This window comes from Choloepus didactylus, chromosome 18, assembly GCF_015220235.1.
Source record: "Choloepus didactylus isolate mChoDid1 chromosome 18, mChoDid1.pri, whole genome shotgun sequence".
NCBI lineage: Eukaryota > Metazoa > Chordata > Mammalia > Pilosa > Megalonychidae > Choloepus > Choloepus didactylus.
Genome location: NC_051324.1, coordinates 48,561,169 through 48,583,052, shown reverse-complemented (window position 1 = coordinate 48,583,052; position 21,884 = coordinate 48,561,169). Strand labels below are relative to the sequence as shown.

Sequence of the window (21,884 nt, the reverse complement as noted above, 5' to 3'; positions counted from 1 at the left end):
CCTGTCCACAGGCGGTCATTTCCTCCTCTCCTCCCGTTCAATCTCTGATTCCTCTTGCGTGGTCAGTCTGCTAGTCACCTCTCACCTCAGAGCCATGCCGGCCACTTCTCCCACCGCCCTGCGGCCCACCCTGTCAACCCAGGGTGGAGGGGGAACCTTAGGGTTTGTGTCGCCAGGGTCCTTGCTCCCACGTAACAATGTGCGCGATCTCGGAGGCAGCCCCCGCCCAGGTTCCTCCACTCACACAGGAAGGCCCTCCTCGGGCTGCGGGGCTTGGGATGGCGCACTTGTGCGAGTGTCCTCTGCGGCTGGAGAAGGGCTTCATCTTGGACGGGGTGGCCGTGAGCACAGTGGCCCGCACCTATGCCAGCCTGAGGCCCAAGCTCTGGTCGGCGATCCCACCCTACAACGCGCAGCAGGACTACCACGCCCGCCGGTACTTCCAGAGTCGCGTGGTCCCGCCCGTTCTGCGGAAAACCGATCAGGTAGAGGAGCGCCAGGAGGACGCCGCTGTCTCCGCGCTCAGCGGTTGGCCCTGGTGGCGGGGCCGACTTCCAGGCACGCACTTCCCCGAATGCCGGCGTCTCCCTCCAGCGCCCTAACCACCAGCGAGGCGCCCTCATTCCCACCCTCTCGGTTTTCCTAATGGAATCCCGGAAAGGAGGAGCGGCGTGACAGGTGTTGCGCCTTCCACTCCTGAATAGGAGACGAATTTTATTTGGGTTTCTGCGGGGCGAAAAAGCCTCTCCCAAATTCCGCTTCTCCCAAACCAATCGGTTCAGTTGTCTTTTGTGACGTCAGGGACCGGCCCTCCGGGGAGACCTTGCCTCGGCAGATCTCCTAAAAACGCGAAAATCCGCGTGCCGTCTGTGAGCGAGACAAAGGAAACTAACGTGACACGCCAGGCCGGGCGTCTCGGTGCTGTGACGGCACAATCGCCGGGGCGCTGGCTGCCTGGGAGCTTTGTTCCTCCAAACTTTGCGGGCCCCAGCTCCCCCCAGGCCCTTCCCTCGCCCGTGGTGGGCCCCACCCTGGCCGAGATGTCCATCGGATCAAAGTCTGAGGCCGTGTGCTGATGGTTCCGTTACCCCCTCCACACACACACACACACACACACACACACACACACACACATTTTTGCCTCCGTTATTTGCTTGTTTATGTGTCAACGTTGTGGGGAGGGGAATCCTGGGTATTTTGTGTCTGTGTGTGTGTGCAGTAAAGGTACACGGACACACATTTGTGGGTGCCATCCTTGAGTGTGCACCTGCTGTCCACTCATGCAACTTTTGCAACAGAAGAAAGGAGCTGAGTGGGATGGGGGTTGGGGGGTTGGGGGGGTGGGGAGGTGGAGGGGACTTGAGTACTTAAAAACTTTAAAGTATTATGGTGTACACACTTTTGGGACTTTTTACATTCAATTTTATAAGCATTCTTTAATGCTCCTAACTACCATTTGTGGTAGGTATTATTTTCAATTAAGTAATGTTTATTGACCCTTTATTATGCCAGGCCCTTTACCTGAACTATCTCATTTAAATCTCACAGCCATCTTTATTTTATTAATGAAGAGACTGAGGTCCAGAAAAACTGTGTCATTGCCTGAGGTTGTGCAGCTTGTTAGTGGCAAAGCTGAAATCGGTCCCCAGTCTTTCCAGCAGCAAATTGTACCCTTAACTGCCAAGCTAGGCTGCCTTTCCCTGAGTAGGAAGAAGGTGAAAGGTATATTTAATCCATCCAGCCCAGTTCCCCCTGACTCCCACCTCTCCCCCCTCCCCTCAATAAGCTCAGGGGCTTTTGTACTGCAGCCCCCTCCACACCGCGCTGATGGGTTTCTGTATCTTCCTCATCCTCAGGATCATGGCGGTACAGGAAGGGACGGTTGGATAGTAGATTATTTCCACATCTTCGGTCCAGGACAGAGATACCTCAACAGGAGAAACTGGGCAGGGGCAGGCAAGTGCCACCTGGTTTTCCAGCTTCACCATGGTCCCTCCTAGGAGTGGTGTGCTTTCCAGAGTTGGGAGGGAGAAATGGCCGAGAGAGGCCTGGTTGGGGGGAGAGGCCCAGGGACTGTATCCTCCAACTTTTCTTCTCACCCATGGGAAGACAGTGCCCCAGAGCTTCCTGACAGTTAGTACGCACCTACTGTAAGTCAGCTGCTTTTTACCTTCCCTCTAGCCTCATGGTAAAGCTGGGAATACAGGTTTAGGGAGTTAAAGTGATTTGCTAAGAAGCTGAGCTGGGATTCAAATTCCATTCTCTAAAACCTGTGCTCCTTTCACTGCTCTGAAAGCTGGTTGTGTCCTGCTCATTTTCCAGGACTAATTTAGCAGAAATGCTCTTCTGGCAGGGCAAGCCCTCTTCCCACCCCCCACCTTTTGGCTGGACCATTAGTCATATGCTCCTTTGCACCATTTGGCCAAATTCATCTCAGCCATTCTCTCCAGTGGGTCAGAGGCAAGGGTGAGGTTTTCTTGGTTCTCCTGGGAGCCAGACCATTTCAGCCAAGCCCAGAAGATCCTGACTCCTCCTGTCTCAGCACATAGCATTCACCCTCTTCTTGTAACTATTTTTGGAACAAGGGTTGGTTTCTAGGAAGACTTCTGTCTCCTCAGCTTCACCAGCCTTTGGATTTCCGGTCAAGAGGCTTGGGACTCTTGAGGACTGAGGGGTCAGCTCTGGACATGGGATCCCATACCGGCGCTTCGGGCGGGTAGGAGGAGGCAAGAGGGGGCTGAATACAGGCTCAAGCCTCTATCTCTGCCCCCCCAAGGGCATTCCCTCCAGCAGGTGACCGGGCATGACCACTATAACACAGATCTGAAACTGATCAATGGGTACAACGGTCGATTTGGCTACCGCCGGAACACCCCAGCCCTCCGTCAGCGCCCATCTGTCTTTGGAGAGGTCACCCAATTCCCTCTCTTCTAACAACGTCTGTTTCCTTCACGGCCCTCGATCCGGATTTCTAAGACAAAAGTTTAAATGAACTCTCAAAGTTATGTTTTATTAATATAAATTTTTATTTGTGCCTCCCAAGTGTGCTGTTTTTTTCTGTGAGGTTGGGGCATGGTGGTCAGGCTAGTGTTCCCACCCCCAGCTCCTTTACCTTTTGGAGACAATGTGAGAGGAGAAAGGGCTTCCCAGGTCTCCACCCTTATAGTCCATGCCAGGGAATGCCCGGCTTGAAAGGATAGGCCCCAGCTCTCCCCTGATGGTGTGACAAGAAGGAACCACACTACTTAGCTCAACAAAGCACTTCCCCAGGCATCAGTAGGGCCCCAGGTCAGGAGCTGGCTACTGTACCCATCTAGAGGAGCAGGCCTTAGCTGTATCCCTCTACCCCATGATGTCGACACCCCTTTCCAACACCATGACGTTAGAATGGTCATTGCCCAAATATCCCTGAAGATTGAAAGAATGATCAAATGAGAAGGAGGACTTGTAACAGAGAAGATAGGATTTAACAATTGATTATGACTGCTGAATCATTATATAGATACTTCTCTGTCTCTGATGTATTGGAACAGCTAGAAGGAAACCTGAAATTGTGTAACTGTAACCCATACCATACTTTGAAATTTTCTGTATAATGACTTGTTAACTGTACTTTGAAATCTATCACTTTTCTGCATATATATTTCACAACAAAAATGTTTAAAGAAAAAAAAAAAGCAGAAGAGCAGGCCTTAGCCACAGGGATTCGCGTTCATTGACCTGAGAAAGATTTCCTGATTTTCCTGATAGATTCATCCCATTCAAAATAACTGACATCTTCATTTTCCTTCCCACCCTCAATACATCAGGAGGCAGGGAGTGAACAAAATGACATCTGGGGGTGTTTTTTAGCTCAAGGATTCTGACACACTGATACTGAGCTTGTGGACAGCTAGGGACTGTGGAACGTAATTTCTCTGCTTCTGTTTATGGCAGTTTCCTTTTCAGCTATTTTCCAGGATGTCATTTTTCAAGTGCCCCCACCCAGTTTATTGGTGGCCAGGAGAAAAGCCAAAGCACATGATGGCTACAAAAGAAGGTGGAGCTTTAGAACACAAAGCTTGCCAGAATTCTGAAGTGGGTGGAACTTGATTGTATTGAGTCACCATAAGTGGACAAGGAAGACAGAAGTGACAAAACTCAGAGCCAGGGGGTATAGCTCAGGGGTAGAGCATTTGACTGCAGATCAAGAGGTCCCCGGTTCAAATCCGGGTGCCCCCTTCAGGTACCATTTTCGTTCCTTGAATTAAAGTAAGATTAGTAAATGCCTCTTCCTCCCAGCTTCCTGACCTTCGCCAGAGTCCCTAGAAAAGGCAAGAAATTTTCAACTCATTCTTGTCCTTAAATATCAGTCCTTCCCACATCCCAAGTGACCACTTAGGACAGGCCCCTGTAGGATCCCCCGGGGTCTCAGTTAAGTCAAAACCCCTGAGGAAATTCTAAATCTAACATTAGGTCTGAGGGCTGTGAACACGATTTGGTGATCTGTCGTGTGGCAAAGTAAAAATGCATACATTCATTCAACACATATTTTTAAGATCCTAAAACATGCAAGGTTGCCAGCATCAAAAGATGAAAGAGGAGGACCCTGTCCTCAGGGAGCTTTCAGTCTGATGGGAGGTGACACATTCACACACAGCTGTGACAAAAGTTCAGAGGAAGAGCATTTGTTTCTAGCGGAGAGATATTTTTTAAAAATACTCTTTCCAGATATAATTTCTAAGCTAATCCTAAAATTCGAAGGGATATTTCTGTTTGATCCGAAGACTGTTATTAACCCATCACTTGCTTTACCTCTCTACAGGGTTAGGGGCACTTTATTCTTGGTTGGTTGTTACGCTGGTCAGAGTTCTTGGAATGGAACAAATACCCACTCTGGCCACTCTAAGCAGTAAAGGAATCTACTGGAAGCATAGTGGGGACTCACAGAGTTGAGGGGAAGGTTGGAGAACCTAACTGAGAGAGCAGGAACAATGAGGGGCCGCGGACAGGGAAATCCCGCCCAAGTCTTGTGACCGGAAGTGCCTGCTGCTGGTGCCGCCAATCCCGGGCACTCAACACTGCGCATGGATATTGTCCCAGCAGCACCTGATCTGCAGGACAATCCCTTGACTTTCAGGTGGGAGCATGTGATTGGCTGAGCCGTGGTCTGTCGCATGTGCCATTTTCTGCCAGGGAAGGGGAGGAGAGGGGGGTGGGAATGTTACCTCACCAAGTTCCCAGCTCAGGTATTCCCCCAGATTAGAGAGGTGTTCGGGTGTAAAAATAGACATATGGCCCCAGCATATTTTTCCTCCCCAAGCAACAATTGTAGGAAAAGAGAGTGATCATTTACCTACTGGTTTCCAGTTCTGACAGGCAAGGATTTGCTCCCTCACACCCCTTCCTTGCTACCTACTTGCTAAAAATAAACATTTTGTATTGACTCAGTTATGTTCACCTTATCGTCAACATGTAAATACTGCTGTCAAGTTAATCCATATCTACCAGGTAACAATATTTTCTTGTACAGCTTTTTTTTTCCTGAATAAAATTGCCACGTTTTTCATTTGCTTGTTTGTCTTTGTGCATAGTGACCATTATTTCCAAATCCTTCAACAGCCTCTCAGAACAATCGTGAATCGGTCCAAACCTATCAGATAATTCATCAGTTTAATTTTTCGAGGCAGCCTTCCTCCTGACACCTTCTACCCCCTGCTCGGGCTGTCCCTTCTCCTTATTGGGTTCTCTCTGTTTCCTGGACCAAATCTTCCTTTTTCTTGGTTTTCTCCTTTTCATTGGTGGAGAACAATCCCCAGGAGTTTCCTGAGAAAGAATATATGGGAGGTAAAATGTTTGGGTCTTTACACATCTGAAAATATCTTTATTTTACCCAAACAGTTGAGAGATCGTCTGGGAATAGAATTCTTAGTGACAAAAAAACAATTTCTCTCAGAAGTTTGAAAATCTCCTTTGTCATCTAGCTTCTGTCGAGAAGTTTGATGTCATTCTTTTTCCAGTGTGTGAACTGTTTCTCTAAACCCTTGGGCTCTTTGAACTCTTGATCTTCTGAAACTTTTCAATGAAATGTTTGGTGATCCCTTGCAAACTAGAGATTCAAGTCCTATTTTAAGAAGTTTTATTAGGTCTTAATTTCTTCCCCATCATTTGCTCATTTGGAGACCTATCTTTTCTCTTTTCATCTATCTTTTCATCTCCTTGTCTTTTTTTTTTTTGTACTTTCTAGATTTCCTAAACCCTATCTTCCAACCTTTTTGTTGGCTTTTTAATTTCAGTTGTCATGTTTTCTGATTGTTCCTTTGCAACCACATCCTATTCTTGTTTCATGGGTACAGTTTTCTTTTCCTCTTATTTTTCTAAGATTATGATTGGTTCTGATGTATTCTTCTTCTCCCAGTACTGTCTCTGGGTTCTCAGTTTCCTTTCTGCTGTTTGCTTTGGTCCTGGACTCTTGTATTGAGGGCATTTGCCAACTAACTGGCAGTCCACAGGGTAAAGGCCATTTGAAGCTCTGTGTGCTCTGGCAGGGCTTGTAAACTGGGCGACCTCCTTGTGGTTACTCCAACAGTGAGCAAACCTTTTCATTTGGGAACTTCCAAATGTCTGTATCTGTGGATTATGCTCTTCCCCTCCCCGAGTCATTTAGTTTCTCCAAAGAAAAATCCCTAGATCTCCAGCCTGGAGTATATGCCTTGATGCTGGCATTCTGGGAGTAGGACAAGGAGTAGGAAGGGAATTGGTGACCCAACTTTTCAGTAAGCAGCCTTTCACATAATCTCCACTGCAGTCCTGAGAGTTTGTGTCCAGGTGGAAGTGAGGTAAGGAGCAGGGAGCATTCAGTTTTGGATTCAGTTTCTCCAATAAATAAATCTTTCTTCTCTGGGAGTTAGGATCTTAACTGCTCCTTACAGTCTTTCACCAAACTTCCCTATTTGCAACCCAATTCCTCAACCCTTCCTGGTGATACCAAGTTCTTAGCTTTCCTAGGGTTCCTTGGGTATTAATCTTGGACTCCTCTATCCCTCTCCACAGTTCTCATTCTTGAAATCTCATCTTTGGAATCACCTGGAGAGATTTTTAAACTTAAAATGCCTAGTAGGATCCAGGCCTCAGGATCTGTTTATCTCCCCAGGTAATTCTCACGTCCACCCAAGACTGAGAACCACTGCCAGTGCCAACACTTAGGTTTCAGCGTCCTCTTCTCTACAGAGTCACCCCATGCCCACTGCTTTCCATCTCCAAAAGCTGTTTGACATAGCTCTTTTGCTGTTGTGCCCTCTCATGTTGTCTTTGTCCTTGTAGGACTATATGCTACTGTCATTTTTGTTGAGTCTTGGGAAGCAGTGGAGATAAATATACCTGTTCCATCAAATTTGTTTCTTGATGAGAATTATTTATATGTGAATATTAAAAATGTACACAAATGTGGCCTATTTCTTGGGGCTGGAATTCCTTAGGACCAACCACTTCAGTGCACTTGCTTTCCTTACACTGCCCAGTAAAGAATTTTCTTGCATTCTTGCATTCATCTGTTCACTCACTGGTTCAGAGTCACCATGATACAGATTGCCTACTACATGCTAGGCACACACTGGATGCTCCATACACAATGGCAGTTGTTGGCTGAACGGTAGACGTAACTCCACCAACACACGCATTTGGTCAAATGAAGGCTGTCTTCATCTTCCTACCCTGTTGGTGGTGTCTCTGTATTGACAGACCCATGCCAGGACAATTTAAGAAGTTGCTTTCGACGTGCTGAGTTACCTCCACACTTTCACCTTAGTAATTAAAAGGCCACTCTATTAATTAAGTGCCGCAACACTTAACACAATCTCGGCAGATTGCAGCAGAAGTAGAATCTTTCACCATACAGCAGGAGTCCTAACTTCAAGTCCTACTATTCCCTATGGAATCATGTAATCCTTTTGCCTCTCACAGTCTCCAGAAACCATTATGGCTTTGAGTCCAATTCTCCTTGGTGTTGCTAAGAAAGTTGTTGTTTTTTTTACAGGCCAGCTCATTTCTTTATTTCTCTCATTTACAGTACAAACAAAACCCTTACACTTTTTTTGGGCAATAGAAATGTATACTGCAAAGAATAAGAAAGTACATTGGGTAGAAAACAGTGTTTGGTAAGCATTAAGGTCTAAAATAAGAATGATTCGCTGCAAGCATTGGATATAGCCATCATTAAGGACCTCCTTATCCAGGCATCCAACTGGACTGTCCCATGGGGCAGATTATTTATACCTTCCTCATCTACAGATGCTAAGGATTATTTGTAGCTTACACAAGATTCTGATCTATGGTCATCTCTAAACAGTAGGTTAAATAATTAGTTTGGGCATACAGAAATCTCTTTTTTGGGAAATTGATTCACTGTCAACAATATTTTACTAAACTTTTTTTTTATAAAGGAGTATAAACTCACCCCCTTCCTTCTTGCTCTTATTGCAAAGAAAATTTGCTGCTAACCCACACACAAATTTCAAGAAAGAATACCCTTACCACAAATGCAGGCTCTCCAGCACTATTAATTAAACCAAGAAAATTTTCCCAAAATTCAAAAATCTTAAAAATCCACAAGCTAAGAAAGGTTTTGAGAAAGGCACGCTGGAACTCTTGCAAGTTATCTAGTAAAAATTAAAAAATGAAGTGTAGAAGAGGAGACTTGCTGTTCCAATTTCCTCTCCTTTTGCTCTCTCAAGATCCTCTTGGGGAGAGAGCACTTCCTTTCAATATTAAAATGATGAACTCCTCAGGAAACCCTTCACTGGCTAGCCAAAAAAAAATGAAGGTCCTCTACTTGTCTCGTTTAAAAGTCTTCAACTGATTGGATCAAATCAAGCTGATTGAATTCTCTCATTGTGGAAGACGCACCCTTCGTTGATGTAATCAGACACAGCTGCAGCCAATTGACTGATGATTTAATAAACCAGCCTTCTGGTTTATTAACCAGCCACAAATGTCCTTGCTGTAATGGTTAGGCCAGTGGTTGCTTGACCAGACACCTGGACACCATCACCTGGCCAAGTTGACACATGAACCTAACCATCATCGTCCACCCCTTGTCAACTTGGCAGTTATACATATCACCTTAAACCATACCTTATCTCTAAGTAGGGAAAAATAACATATATTTCGCCTAACAATACTCCACTGTCCTGCATACAACCGGAAACACACTAAATCTCTCTAGAATAAGGTGCAAGTCCTTGGGTGACATTAACTCTTAAATGTGATTTCATTTAATTTAAATACTGCAAAATGAACAATACAGCTTATGTCATATGATAAGGGGATAAGATAGGGAAGAAAACAAAGATATTTGCTTTACAGACAAATATAAACATACTCATAAAAAAAACAAAGAAGAAATATTCATGCCATCATAGTCATCGTTTCTGTAACTGGTCACATGGTCATAGTTCATATTTATCACGACCTTCTTCCACTATCCATTCCATGTTCCCTTTGCTCCCAGCAAGCACTTCAGCTGGCAGTGGTTCTTTGCCTGGTGGGTTGACCCAAATCTTCATTCCTGAAGTTTCTTGGCCATTGGTAGTCCTGCCTGGATTAGGTTGTTGCAGTTTTCCATTGACTTTAAGCACAGGGCACCGTAGTACTAAGAGATGCCCTAGGGGATCTCTTGTATTCCAGGAAAACTCTTCTTTACCTCCATTTTGTATTTGCAGTGCTATTTCCCCTTGATAGGATCAATCACCCCAGCCAGTATAGTAATCAATCCCCTTCCTTGCCTGTTGATTCAGAGGCCTAAGAAGCCCAAAGTGGCCAGGTGGCAGTCTTATCTTCCAGATCAATGGAATTATTGTTGTGTTTCCTGGTGGAAGCACTCCTCCTTTTGGAATTAAGACTTGTAGACCATCAGAGCTTAAGCTTGCAGGAACAGGAAGCAAAAATTTTCCTAGTGGATCACTAGGAGTGATAGTGAGTGGTGCCACTCCTGTCTCCACCCCTTGATTCCTGGACCGTGAATCCTGGCTATGGGAGAAACAGCCCCATACAGTGGACACTGATTCAGAGCATAACAGCCTGCTGGACAACACTGTCCCTGCCCTGCAAGGTATTGCCACCTAGTTGGCACCATAATTGAGTCTTCAACAGGTCATTCCACTGTTATATCAACCCAGCTGCCTCTGGGTGATGGGGAACATGGTAAGACCAGAGAATTCTATGAGAATGTGCCCATTCCCTCACTTCATTTTCTGTGAAGTGGGTTCCTTGGTCAGAAGCAATGCTGTGTGGAATACCATGATGGTAGGTAAGGCATTCGTAAGTCCACAGATGGTAGTTTTGGCAGAAGCATTGCATGCAAGGAAGGCAAACCCATATACAGGGTATGTGTATATTCCAGTGAGAACAAATCACTGCCCCTTCCATGAAGGAAGTGATCCAATGTAATCAACCTGCCACCAGGTAGCAGGCTGATCACCTTGGGGAATGGTACCATACTGGGGGCTGACTATGGGTCTCTGCTGCTGGCAGATTAGGCACTCAGCAGTGGCCGTGGCCAGGTCAGCCTTGGTGAGTGGAAGTCCATGTTGCTGAGCCCATGCATAACCTCCATCCCTACCACCATGACCACTTTGTTCATGAGCCCATTGGGCAATGACAGGAGTTGCTGGGGAAAGAGGCTGATTGGTATCTACCAAACAGGTCATCTTATCTACTTGATTATTAAAATCTTCTGCTGAAGTCACTCACTGGTGAGCATTCACATGGGACATAAATATCTTCATGTTTTTTGCCCACTCAGAAAAGTCTATGCACATACCTCTTCCCCAGACTTCCTTGTCACCAATTTTCCAATCATGTTCCTTCCAAGTCCCTGACCATCCAGCCAAACCATGAATCAGTATACAAATGCACCTCGGGCCAGTTCTCCTTCCAAGAAAAGTGAACAACCAGGTGTACTTCTTGAAGCTCTGCCCGCTGGGAGGATTTCCCCTCACCAGTGTCCTTCAGGGACATCCCAGAATGGGGCTGCAATGCTACAGCTGTCCACTTTTGGGTGGTGCCTGCATATCTGTGCAGAATCATCTGTAAATCAGGCCTGACTTTTCTCTTCCTCAGTCAACTGATTGTAAGGAACTCCTCAAGGCACCATAGCTGTGGGCTGGGAAAGAGAAGGTAAGGTGGAAGGAGTGGGTGCCATGGGCATTTGGGCCACTTCCTCATGTAACTTACTTGTGCCTTCAGGACCCCTTCAAACTATCTCGTATATACCATTTCCATTTTATGATGGAGTGCTGCTGTGCACGCCCAACTTTATGGCTTGGTGTGTCGGACAAAACCCAGCTCATGATAAGTAACTCAGGTCTCATGGTAACTTGCTGGCCCATGGTTAAGCATTCTGTCTCCACTAGGGCCCATAGCAGGCCAAAAGCTATCTCTCAAATGGAGAGTAGTTACCTGCAGAGGATGGTTAAGGCTTTACTCCAAAATCCTAAGGGCCTGCATTGTGATTCTCCTATAGGAGCCTGCCAAAGTCTCCAAACAGCATTTCTATTTGCCACTGACACTTCCAGCACCAATGGATCAGTTGGATCATATGGTCCAAGTGTCAGAGCAGCTTGCACAGCAGCCTGGACCTGTCACAGAGCCTCATCTTGTTCCAGTCCCCAATCAACACTGAATGCAGAATCTCTGCTTAGTGGGCCCATATCAGTAAATTCAGCCTGATCCAACTTTTTTTTCCTTCCACCATTATCTCACACCCTTAATATCCATTCCCACACATATTCCCCTGATTTCTGTCTGTATAAATTGGGAAACTCATACAGTTCTTTTGGAGTATAGTGTACTTCCTCATGGGTCATACTCTGTACCTCACCCTTTGGGGCCTGTTGGGAATTTAGTCTAGTTATAGGTCTTGAAGCAAAGACTGGTGGTAGGGGTGGGTCATGAAAAGAATTAGAAGTATCCCTCAAGCCATTTACCACAGGACATTCTGTTGCAGTTTCACCTTGTGAAACAGGATTAATCTCTCCAGACAGAGAAATGAGGGCTGCTTCCTCAGGGGTGGTGATTACAGGTTTAGCAAGCACGGAAGAGTTAATCTCTTTAGGTGGAAGTGGAGGCAGGCTCCTCAGGGCAGACTACTACAGGTATATCTAACAAAGAGTCAGTAGAATCCAGGGTTCTAATGTCCTCACTGCCATTATTATCAATCCATATGTCCCCATCCCAAGTTTCAGGATCCCATTCTTTTCCAATCAATGCCTTTACTTTAACAGCAGACACCCTGCTAGGTTGAGATTTTAGTTTATGTTGTAAATCTACTCACACAATGAGACTCTGGGTCTGGTTTTCAGAAATCTCAAGTCTTTGGCCACAGGAAATAAGCTTTTCTTTCAGGGCACACATAGAAACCTTTACATCTGTCATACAGTGCTTAAGTTTCAAATTGAAGCCTTTGTCTCATACTTTATTCTGTGTATCTAAGAGCATCCAGCTAACATCATTATACTTCTTAACTCTGCAAAACTCAGTTAAGGTATCAAAAACACTGACACCCAGAATCTTGCCTTGTAGAAGAATATGATTAGGAGAATCAAATGGTGATATTTTGCATATCACCATTGCCAACTCATGCCATGGACTGTCAGTGCCATCTTGATTATTGGAAATGGAGTCATTAGTGCCTTTGAAACTAATCAGAGTAGAAAACCAATTGTAAAAGCCCATTCTAAGATTCTGTTTCTCAAGAACCACCCCACTCTGATACCAAGTTGTATTAGTTAGGGTTGCCTAGGGAAACAGAATCAACAAGAGATATCTATAAATATAAGATTTTATAAAAGTGTCTCACGCAACTGTGGGTATGCATGAGTTCAAATTCTGTAGGGCAGGCAGCAAACAGGCAACTCCAATGAAGGTGTTTCATGAACTCCTCAGGCAGTGAACTGACAACTCCAATGCAAGTGTTTGATGAACTCAGGAAATGCTTTGCTCGGCAGCCAAAGAAGAAGTGAAGGTCCTCTATCTGTCTCGTTTAAAAGACTTCAACTGATTGGATTAAATGCAACTGATTGAATTCTCTTTTTGTGGAAGATATGCCCTTTGTTGTTGTAATCAGTCACAGCTGCAGCCAACTGACTGATGATTTAATAAACCAGCCTTCAGGTTTATTAACCAGCCACAAATGTCTTGCAGTAACAGGCGAGTGCTTGCTTGACCAGACACCTGGACAACATTACCTGGCCAAGTTGACACATGAACCTAACCATCACAATTTATTAGCAGCAAACAACTGGAAAATAAAATTTAAAACACAATTCCATTTACAATAGCATCACACAAAAAATAAAAATACTTAGTAAATTTAACAAATTTAACAAAAGACGTGCAATACTTCTACCCTGAAAATTACAAAATGTTGCCAAAATTAAAGAAAACCTAAATAAATGGACGAATATGCCATGTTAATGGTTTGAAGACTCAGTGGTAACACAGGAATTCAAATCTCAAACTCAGATTCAGCACAATTCCTATCAAATCCCCACAGGCTTCTTGGTGGAAATTAATAAACTGATTCTAAAATGTATATAGAAATAGATGGCTATGCAGCAGTAAGAAGGAATGAGGTCCTGAAACATATGACAAAATGGATGAAACTTGAAGACATAATGCTGAGTGAAATAAGTCAAACACAATAGGCTAGATATTATATGTTATCACTAATATGAACTCCCTGAAAAAGGTAAAATTAGTGTCTTATAATGTAGAGTATAGAGGACCTAGAGCTAGACAGAAGCTAGTGAAGGGGGATTGATTACCTAATATGTACAAACACATTAATGAAGATAAACTTAAAGGTATGGGAATGGACAGGGGTTTTGATAGTTTGTTAATGGCATTATAAGAATCAGTGTCACATTGAAGGCAAATACGATTGAAAGGGGTTATTTAAAGGCATGTATCCTACAGATTAGCACTACAAATATAAATAAGTGTCTGCATGATCAACTTCTAAGGTATGACACTGGCACAAAGAGTTAACAACCGAGTGGTATATGGGAAAAACTACCTATTGCATATTATAGGCTATATTTAACAGGAATAACTTACCAGTACCACATTAATACTAGGGATAAAAAATCAGGGGCCTATAAGAGCTTTGGGGTTCTTTGGGTTATGATAATTGTCTAAAATGGAGAGTAATGATGATTGTATAACTAAGTGAAGATAATGTGAGAGACTGATTGTAAATCTGTGATGGAAAGTATGCTATATGAACTTAGGAACCCCCTACTTAATAAGTCAAGCCCTCGATCTTGAGGCTTGCTTTTGTGAAACTTATGGCTGTAAAGGGGAGGCTAAGCCTACCTATAATTATGCCTAAGATTCACCTCCAGATAAACTCTTTTGTTGCTCAGATTTGGCCTTTCGTTCTCTAAGCCCAACTTGGCAAATAAATTCATTACCCTACCCCCTACATGGGACATGATTCCTTAGAGAACCCTAACTAATACATCATTTTTCTATGTATATGTTACATTGCATAATAAGGAAATAACTGAAATTGTGGAACCGTAACCCATAACATTCTTTGAAATTTGCTCTCTACCCACTTGTTAAATTGTATTTTGAAAGTTATCACTTTTCTGTATATATTGTTATATTGCACAATAAAAAATAAAGGAAATACATGGAACCTAGAATATCCAATGTAGTCTTGAGGATGAGGAACAAAGTTGGAAGATTTAATGTGATCAGATTTCCATACTTACTATAAAGCTACAGTAATCAAGACGGATAGTGTTAGCTTAGGGATCAACAAATAGATCAGTGGAAGAGAAGAAAGGGTCCCGAAATAGAACCACATTTATATGGTCATTTGATTTTTCTTTATTGTGGTAAAATATGCATAATGTAAAACCTAACCGTTTTTAAATAGTATTTTTAAATTGTAGAATATAACATATATACATAAAAGTGATAACTTTTCAAGTTCAATTTAACAGGTTGTTAGAGAGCAACTTTCAAAAAATATTGTGGGTTACAGTTCCACAGTCTCAGTTATTTCCTTATTGTGAAATATAACATATATGCAAAAAGGTAATGTATTTCAACGTATGATTCAACAAGTAGTGATATAGGAAATTTCCAAAACGTTATGAGTTACAGTGCATAGTTTCAGTTATTTCCTTATTGTGAAATATAGCATATATACAAAAAGGTGATAACTTTCAAATTACAATTTAACAAGTAGCTATAGAACAAATTTCAAGGGATGCTTTGGGTTGCAGTTCCACCATTTCTATTCTTTTCTTCTAGCTATTCTAATACTCTAGCAACTAAGAAGAAGAAAATTATATAGAGATGCAGTATTCATAATCCTTTGCTAAATTTCATCTTTTCTGTTGCTACCCCTTCCTCAAGTTTAATTACTTTCCTGATCCTCAGGGCTGTCTAGGCAGTGACCACCCTAACTTGTTCATGTTGGAAAGGGGTGTCGACATTATGGGAAAAGGGGACACACCTAGTTGAAGTTCTTGAAGAGACTGTTGCCTCTGGGTGTTGGGACTTAGCTGCATAGGAGTTCTATGGAGGATTTAAGTTTCCAGAGAATAAACTTGGTGAGTGAAACTTTTATGGAGTCTTAGATAGGGATCCAGGTATTCTTTAGGGTTTTTGGGACTACTGTTGACTTGGGCTTATCATACTGTGGTCATTCGGCTTATCTAGCTGAAGCTTGCATAGGAGTAACCTCCAGGACAGCCTCTTGACTCTATTTGAATTCTCTTAGTCACTGAAACTTTATTTTATTGCTGCTCTTTTCCCCCTTTTGGTCAAAAATGCATTCTCAACCCCTCGATGCCAGCATCAGTCAGGCTCATTGCTGGAATCCATGTCCCACGTCATCAGGGAGACTCATTCACCTGGGGGGTCCTGTCCCTTGCCAGGGGAAGGTGATGAATTTATTTGCAGATTTAGGCTTAGAGAGAGAGAAAGTCCACATTTGAGCAACAAAAGAGGTTCTCTGGAGGTGACTCCTAGGCATAAATATGGGTGAGCTTAGCCTCCCCTTTACAAACATAAGCTTGACCAGAGCAAGCCTTAAGATTGGGGGCTTGACTTATAAAGTATGGCTTCCTAAGTTCACATAGCATATGTTATGTCCGTGATAATCCATTTGTATCTCATATTATCATCACTTAGTTGTATAATCCTCATCTCTCTCCATTTAAAAAACCTAACTATTTTTAAGGGCCCAATTGAGTGACATCAGGTACATTGACAATGTTGTTTAAACTTCACCACTATTTCCACAGCATTTATATCATCCCAAACAAAAACTCTGTACCCATTAAGCAAAGCTCCCCATTTGTCCTTGCCCTGAATTCCTGGTAACCACTATTCAGCTTTTTGTCTCTAAGAATTTGCCTATTCTAGAAATTTCATATAAATGGAATCATGCAATATTTAATCTTTTGTGCCTGGCTTATTTCACTCAACTTGCTGTCTTAAGTTCATCCATGTGGTAGCATGTGTCAGAACTTCAGTCCTTTCAATGGCCAAGTAATATTCCATTGTATGTTTATACCACGTTGTGTTTATCCATTCCTATGTTCATGGACACTTGAGTTGTATTCACCTTTTGGCTACTGTGAATAATGCTGCTGTGAATGTTGGTGTGCAGATACCTATTCAAGTCCCTGCTTTCGATTCTTTTGAGTATATACCTAGGAATGGAATTGCTGGGTCATATGATGATTCTAATAACTTCCTGAGGAAGTTTTCCACAGTGGTTGCACCATTTTACATTCCCACCAACAGGGCACAAGGTTTTCTATTTCTCCACATCCTCACCAAAGCTTCTTGTTGTGTGTGTGTGTGTGTGTGTGTGTGTGTGTGTGTGTTTAAATAATAATCATCCCTAGTAGGTGTGAAGTGCTGTCTCATTGCGGTGTTTTTTTTTCTAACTTTTTATTTTTAAATACTTTCAAACTTATAGGACAGTTACAAAAATAACAGAAACTGCATACAGAGGACTCCAACATACCCCTACCCCTGCCCTAGATACCCAGATCCACCATATTTAACCTTTTGCTACATTTACCGCATCATTCTGTCATGTATCTATCTATCCAATATCTATTAATCCATTTTCTGAACACCTGAGTGTAGGTTGCATACATCATGCTCCTTAAACACAATACTGCCATGTGTATTTCCTAAGAACAAGGATATTCACTTTTGTAACCACCTTAAGGGCAGTTATAAAGTTCAAGAAATTAAACATTGATATGAAGCTTACAGTCTACATTCCAATTTGTCATATGTCCCAATAATGTCTTTTTTGTGTGTGCTTTTCTCCTCTTTCACTAGATCCCATCCAGGATCACATATTGCATTTAATTGTCATTGTCTCTTTAATTGCTCTTTCTTTCTTTTTTTTTAATTGTGGGACCATATATATAACATACATTTTCCCATTTCAACCCCATGCAAGCATACCATTCAATGGGATTAATCACATTCACAATATTATGGTACCCTCACCACCTTCCCTTACTAAAACTTTCCCATCCCCCCAAACAAAAACTCCACACACATTGCCCCTGCCCCCAACACCTGGCAACCTGTACTCTAATTTATGTCTGTATGAGCTTGTAGATTCTCTGCTATTTTCTTTGTAGTTACATGGGGCTTAAATTTAACATTCTTAGTCTGTAACAATATCATTTGTTTTGATACCAACTTAACTTCAATAGTCTACACAGACTATGTTCTTACCCCCTCCGTGCCCTCACCTTTATGTAGTTCTTACCACAAATTATGTTTATACATTTTTTTAGTTCAAAACCACTGATTTATCATTACATACATGCATTTGTGTTTTAGATCCTGTAGGGAATACTGGATGTAAACCAGAAATACAATGGAACTGGCATTTACATTTACCCATGTCATTACCCTCACTGGAGATCTGTATTTCTTCATGCAGCTTCTGATCTATTGTTCTTTCCTTCTACTTGCAGAAATCTCTTTAGCTTCTCCTGGAGGGCAGCCTAGTGGTGACAAACTCCCTCAGCTTTTGTTTATCTGGGGTGTCTCAATCTCTCCCTCATTTTTGATTGAATTCAATTTTATTGAGATTGTTCACATACCATACAATCATCCAATGTGCACAATCAGTTGCCCATGGTATCATCATATAGCTGTGCATCCGTTATTCCAGAAAATAAATAAAAACAAAAAAGAAAACTCAAATCCTCCTATACCCCTAGCCACACCCCTCCATTGTTGACTCACAGTATTGGTACAGTACATTTGTTATTGTTGATGAAAGAACATCAGGATACTATAACTGTAGTACATAGTTTGCAATAGGTATATTTTTTCCCTATATACCCCTCTATTATTAACTTCCAGTTATAGTGTCATACATTTGTTCTAGTTCATGAGAGAGATTTCTAATATTTGTACAGTTAATCATGGACATTGTCCACCACAAGAGTCACTGTTTTATACATTCCCATATTTTAACCTCCAACTTTCCTTCTGGTGACATATGTGACTCTGAGCTTCCCTTTTCCATCACATTCACACACCATTCAGCACTGATAGTTATTCTCACAATAACATGCTACTGTCACCTCTGTCCATTTCCAAACACTTAAGTTCAACCTTGTTAAACAATCTGTTCATAATAAGCAACTGCTCCCCATTCTTTAGCCTCATTCTATGTCCTGGTAACTTATATCTCATGTCTTTAAGTTTAGTTATTATAATTAGTTCATATCAGTGATACCATACAATATCTGTCCCTTTGCGTCTGACTTATTTCACCCAATATAGTGCCCTCAAGGTTTCTTCATCATCCCGTTTTTTGTTTTTGTTTTTTTTAAAGTCGGTTTTGTACACCCACCATACATTCCATCTTAGGAAACAATCGATGGTTTCCTATATAATCATGTATTTATGTATTCACCACCATCACCACTATCTGTATAAGGATATCTCAATTTCTTCTACAAAGAAGGAGGAAGAGTCAAAGCAGGTAGACAGACAAAAGAAAAAAAATATAACACTTCACAAATTTGCATGTCACCCTTGCACAGGGGCCATGCTAATCTCTGTATTGTTCCAATTTTAGTATAAGTGCCGCTGAAGTGAGCACTCTCCCTCATTTTTTTTAAATTCAGTTCTATTGAGAAATATTCACATACCATACAAGCATCCATGGTGTGCAATCAACTGTTCACAGTACCATCTTATAGTTGTGCATTCAAAACCCCAATCTATTTTTGAACATTTTCCTTACACCAGAAAGAATCAGAATCAGAATAAAAAATAAAAGTTAAAAAAAACCCCACCCAGATCACCCCCCCCCATCCCACCCTATTTTTCATTTAGGTTTTGTCCCCATTTTTCTACTCATCCGTCTGTATACTGGATAAAGGGAGTGCAATCCACAGGGTTTTCACAATCACACTTATTGTCACCCATTGTAAGCTACACTGTTATACAATCATCTTCAAGAGTCAAGACTAGTGGGATGGAGTTTGGTAGTTCCAGGTATTTACTTCTAGCTATTCCAATATATTAAAACCTAGAAAGTGTTATCTATATAATGCTTAAGAATGTCCACCAGAGTGACCTCTCGACTCCATTTGAAATCTCTCAGCCACTGAAGCTTTATTGCGTTTCATTTTGCATCCCTCTTCTGGTCAAGAAAATGTTCTCAATCCCACGATGCTGGGTCCAGATTCATCCCCAGGAGTCATATCCTGTGTTGCCAGGGAGATTTATAGCCCTGGGAGTCAGGTCTCACGTAGTGGGGAGGGCAGTGAGATCACCCGCCAAGGTGGCTTAGTTAGAGAGAGAGGGCCATATCTGAGCAAAAAGAGGCACTCAGCGGGTGACTCTTAGGCACAATTATAAGCAGGGTTAGCCTCTCTTTGCAGCAACAACCTTCATAGGGGCCAGCCCCAAGACAGAGGGCTCAGCACATCAAGCCGTCAATCCCCAATGTTTGTGAGAACATCAGCAACAATCCACGTGAGGAAGTCCAACACTTCTGCATCCTCCCCCAGCTCCTCAGGGGGGTCCCAAATATATATTTTTATACTCCATCCAAATTACTTTAGGATGTGTTGTTATTTCATTCTAATCTATACAGACCTACCATAGCTCACTTCCTATTCAAAGTTCCATGTAATTGTAGTGTTTGAACTAACTGACTGTAGAAGTTACATTGTTTAGAAAATATAGATCCTACACCAAATAAACACCTCTTCCCTTGGTCTCACATGGAAGTTGAAGTTTGAACACAGTCAGTTGCAACCTTTACCCTTTGGCCTGATTTGCTCTAGTCTTAACCAGAACTGCTTTATTCATATCTCTCCCTCATTTTTTAAATGAATTTTTATTGTGAACTTTAACATATGTACATAACAGTGATAACTTTCAAGGTATGATTTAAAAAGTAGTTAGAGAGCAAATTTCAAAGAATGTCATGGGTCACAGTTCCACAACTTCAGCTATTTCCATTATTGTAAAATATAATATACATACAGAAATGTATTAACTTTTGATGTACAGCTCAACAAGAAGTTACATAGGTAATTTCAAAAATTGTTATGGGTTACAGTTCCACAGTTTTGGTTCTTTCCTTATTATTCAATACAGGTTATATACAGAAAGGTGAAGACTCAAAGCACAATTCAATGAGTAGCTATAGCGCAAATTTTAAAAGATATCGGTTACAGTTCCACCATGTCAATTACCCCCTTCCAGCTATTCCAACACCCCAGCATCTAAAAATATGTATATATTTATATAAAGTTTCAATATTCATAGACCTTGTTAAAGCTTATCTTGTTTGTTGCTACCCCTTCCTCTCACTTAATCTCTTGCTCCGTCTTCAGGCAGTGAGCACCCTAACTTGTTCATATTGAAAGGGGGTGTTGACAGTATGGGGAAGGGGGCTGCATCTGATTGTTGTTCTTAAAGAGGCTGTTGCCTTTGGGTTTTAGCACTTGTCTGGCATAGAAACACTCTGGTGGATTTAAGTTTCTGAGAGAAAAAACTTAGTGAGTGAAGCTTTTATAGAATCTCAGTAGGGACCTAGGTATTTGGGGACTACTTTTGGTAAGGGCATGGCATACTGTGGCCATTTGGGATGTCTAGCTGGAACTTGTATAAGAGAAACCTCCAGGATAGCCTTTCAACTCTATTTGGGATCTCTCAGCCACTGTGACTTCAGCTTGTTGCCTCTTTTTTCCCCGTTTTGGTCAAGTAGGCATTTTCAATTCCTTGCTGCCAGGGTCAAGCTCATCCTGGGAGTCATGTCCATGTCCCCAGGGAGATTCATTCCCCTGAGAGTCATGTTCTTCATGGCTGGTGGGGTTGGGGGAGGACTCTTCCTCATTTTTGATAGAACTTTTTGCCAGATATAGATATCTTGGTTAGCATTCTTTTTTCCTTTTGGACAATGAATTTACAGAATAGCTCCAGGCCAAAACGTAGGGGTTTCCCTGATTCTTTCTGCCCATGCATCTTGTCTTGGGCATGCATGTGTTGCCCTAGGAATTTGGTTATGAATGTCCCTGCTTTCCTAAGAAATAGTTTCCTCATTGTCCCGGGCACTGCCCTGGATGTCCTACAGCCAGCATTGCCTTGCCCAAGGCAGCACGACTCGACTGCTCTCCCACAGTGTTGTGTAGGAATGCTCTATGAGCCACCTTCTATCTGCAGGGCAACTTCTGGGACAGTGAGTCCCTCAGGCCACCACCATAAAGATTGGGCCAGACACACATGCTCCCACTATGTGTACAAGTGTTACTCTGCTCCCTCTGGAACTGGGACCAGAGATCTGCATCGGGAGCATGGGCTGTCTTTGTAGTAGT

General features: G+C 42.5%; 1 protein-coding gene and 2 non-coding genes across 3 annotated transcripts; 2 read left to right on the top strand and 1 right to left on the bottom strand.

The window, feature by feature from the left end:
- The first annotated feature begins 277 nt into the window (after positions 1-277).
- On the top strand, positions 278-3,034 carry C18H17orf98 (chromosome 18 C17orf98 homolog). Its single transcript, XM_037810040.1, has 3 exons — positions 278-485; positions 1,857-1,956; positions 2,777-3,034. Exons 1-3 carry the CDS (start codon positions 279-281, stop codon positions 2,932-2,934), a joined length of 465 nt encoding a protein of 154 aa, XP_037665968.1. The 5' UTR covers position 278; the 3' UTR covers positions 2,935-3,034.
- A 1,115-nt stretch (positions 3,035-4,149) lies between these two features.
- On the top strand, positions 4,150-4,221 carry TRNAC-GCA. Its single transcript has one exon. It is a non-coding gene; the product is annotated as a tRNA-Cys (tRNA).
- A 14,828-nt stretch (positions 4,222-19,049) lies between these two features.
- LOC119515068 lies at positions 19,050-19,153 on the bottom strand. The gene has a single exon (XR_005212963.1). It is a non-coding gene; the product is annotated as a U6 spliceosomal RNA (small nuclear RNA).
- Between the last annotated feature and the right edge of the window lie 2,731 nt (positions 19,154-21,884).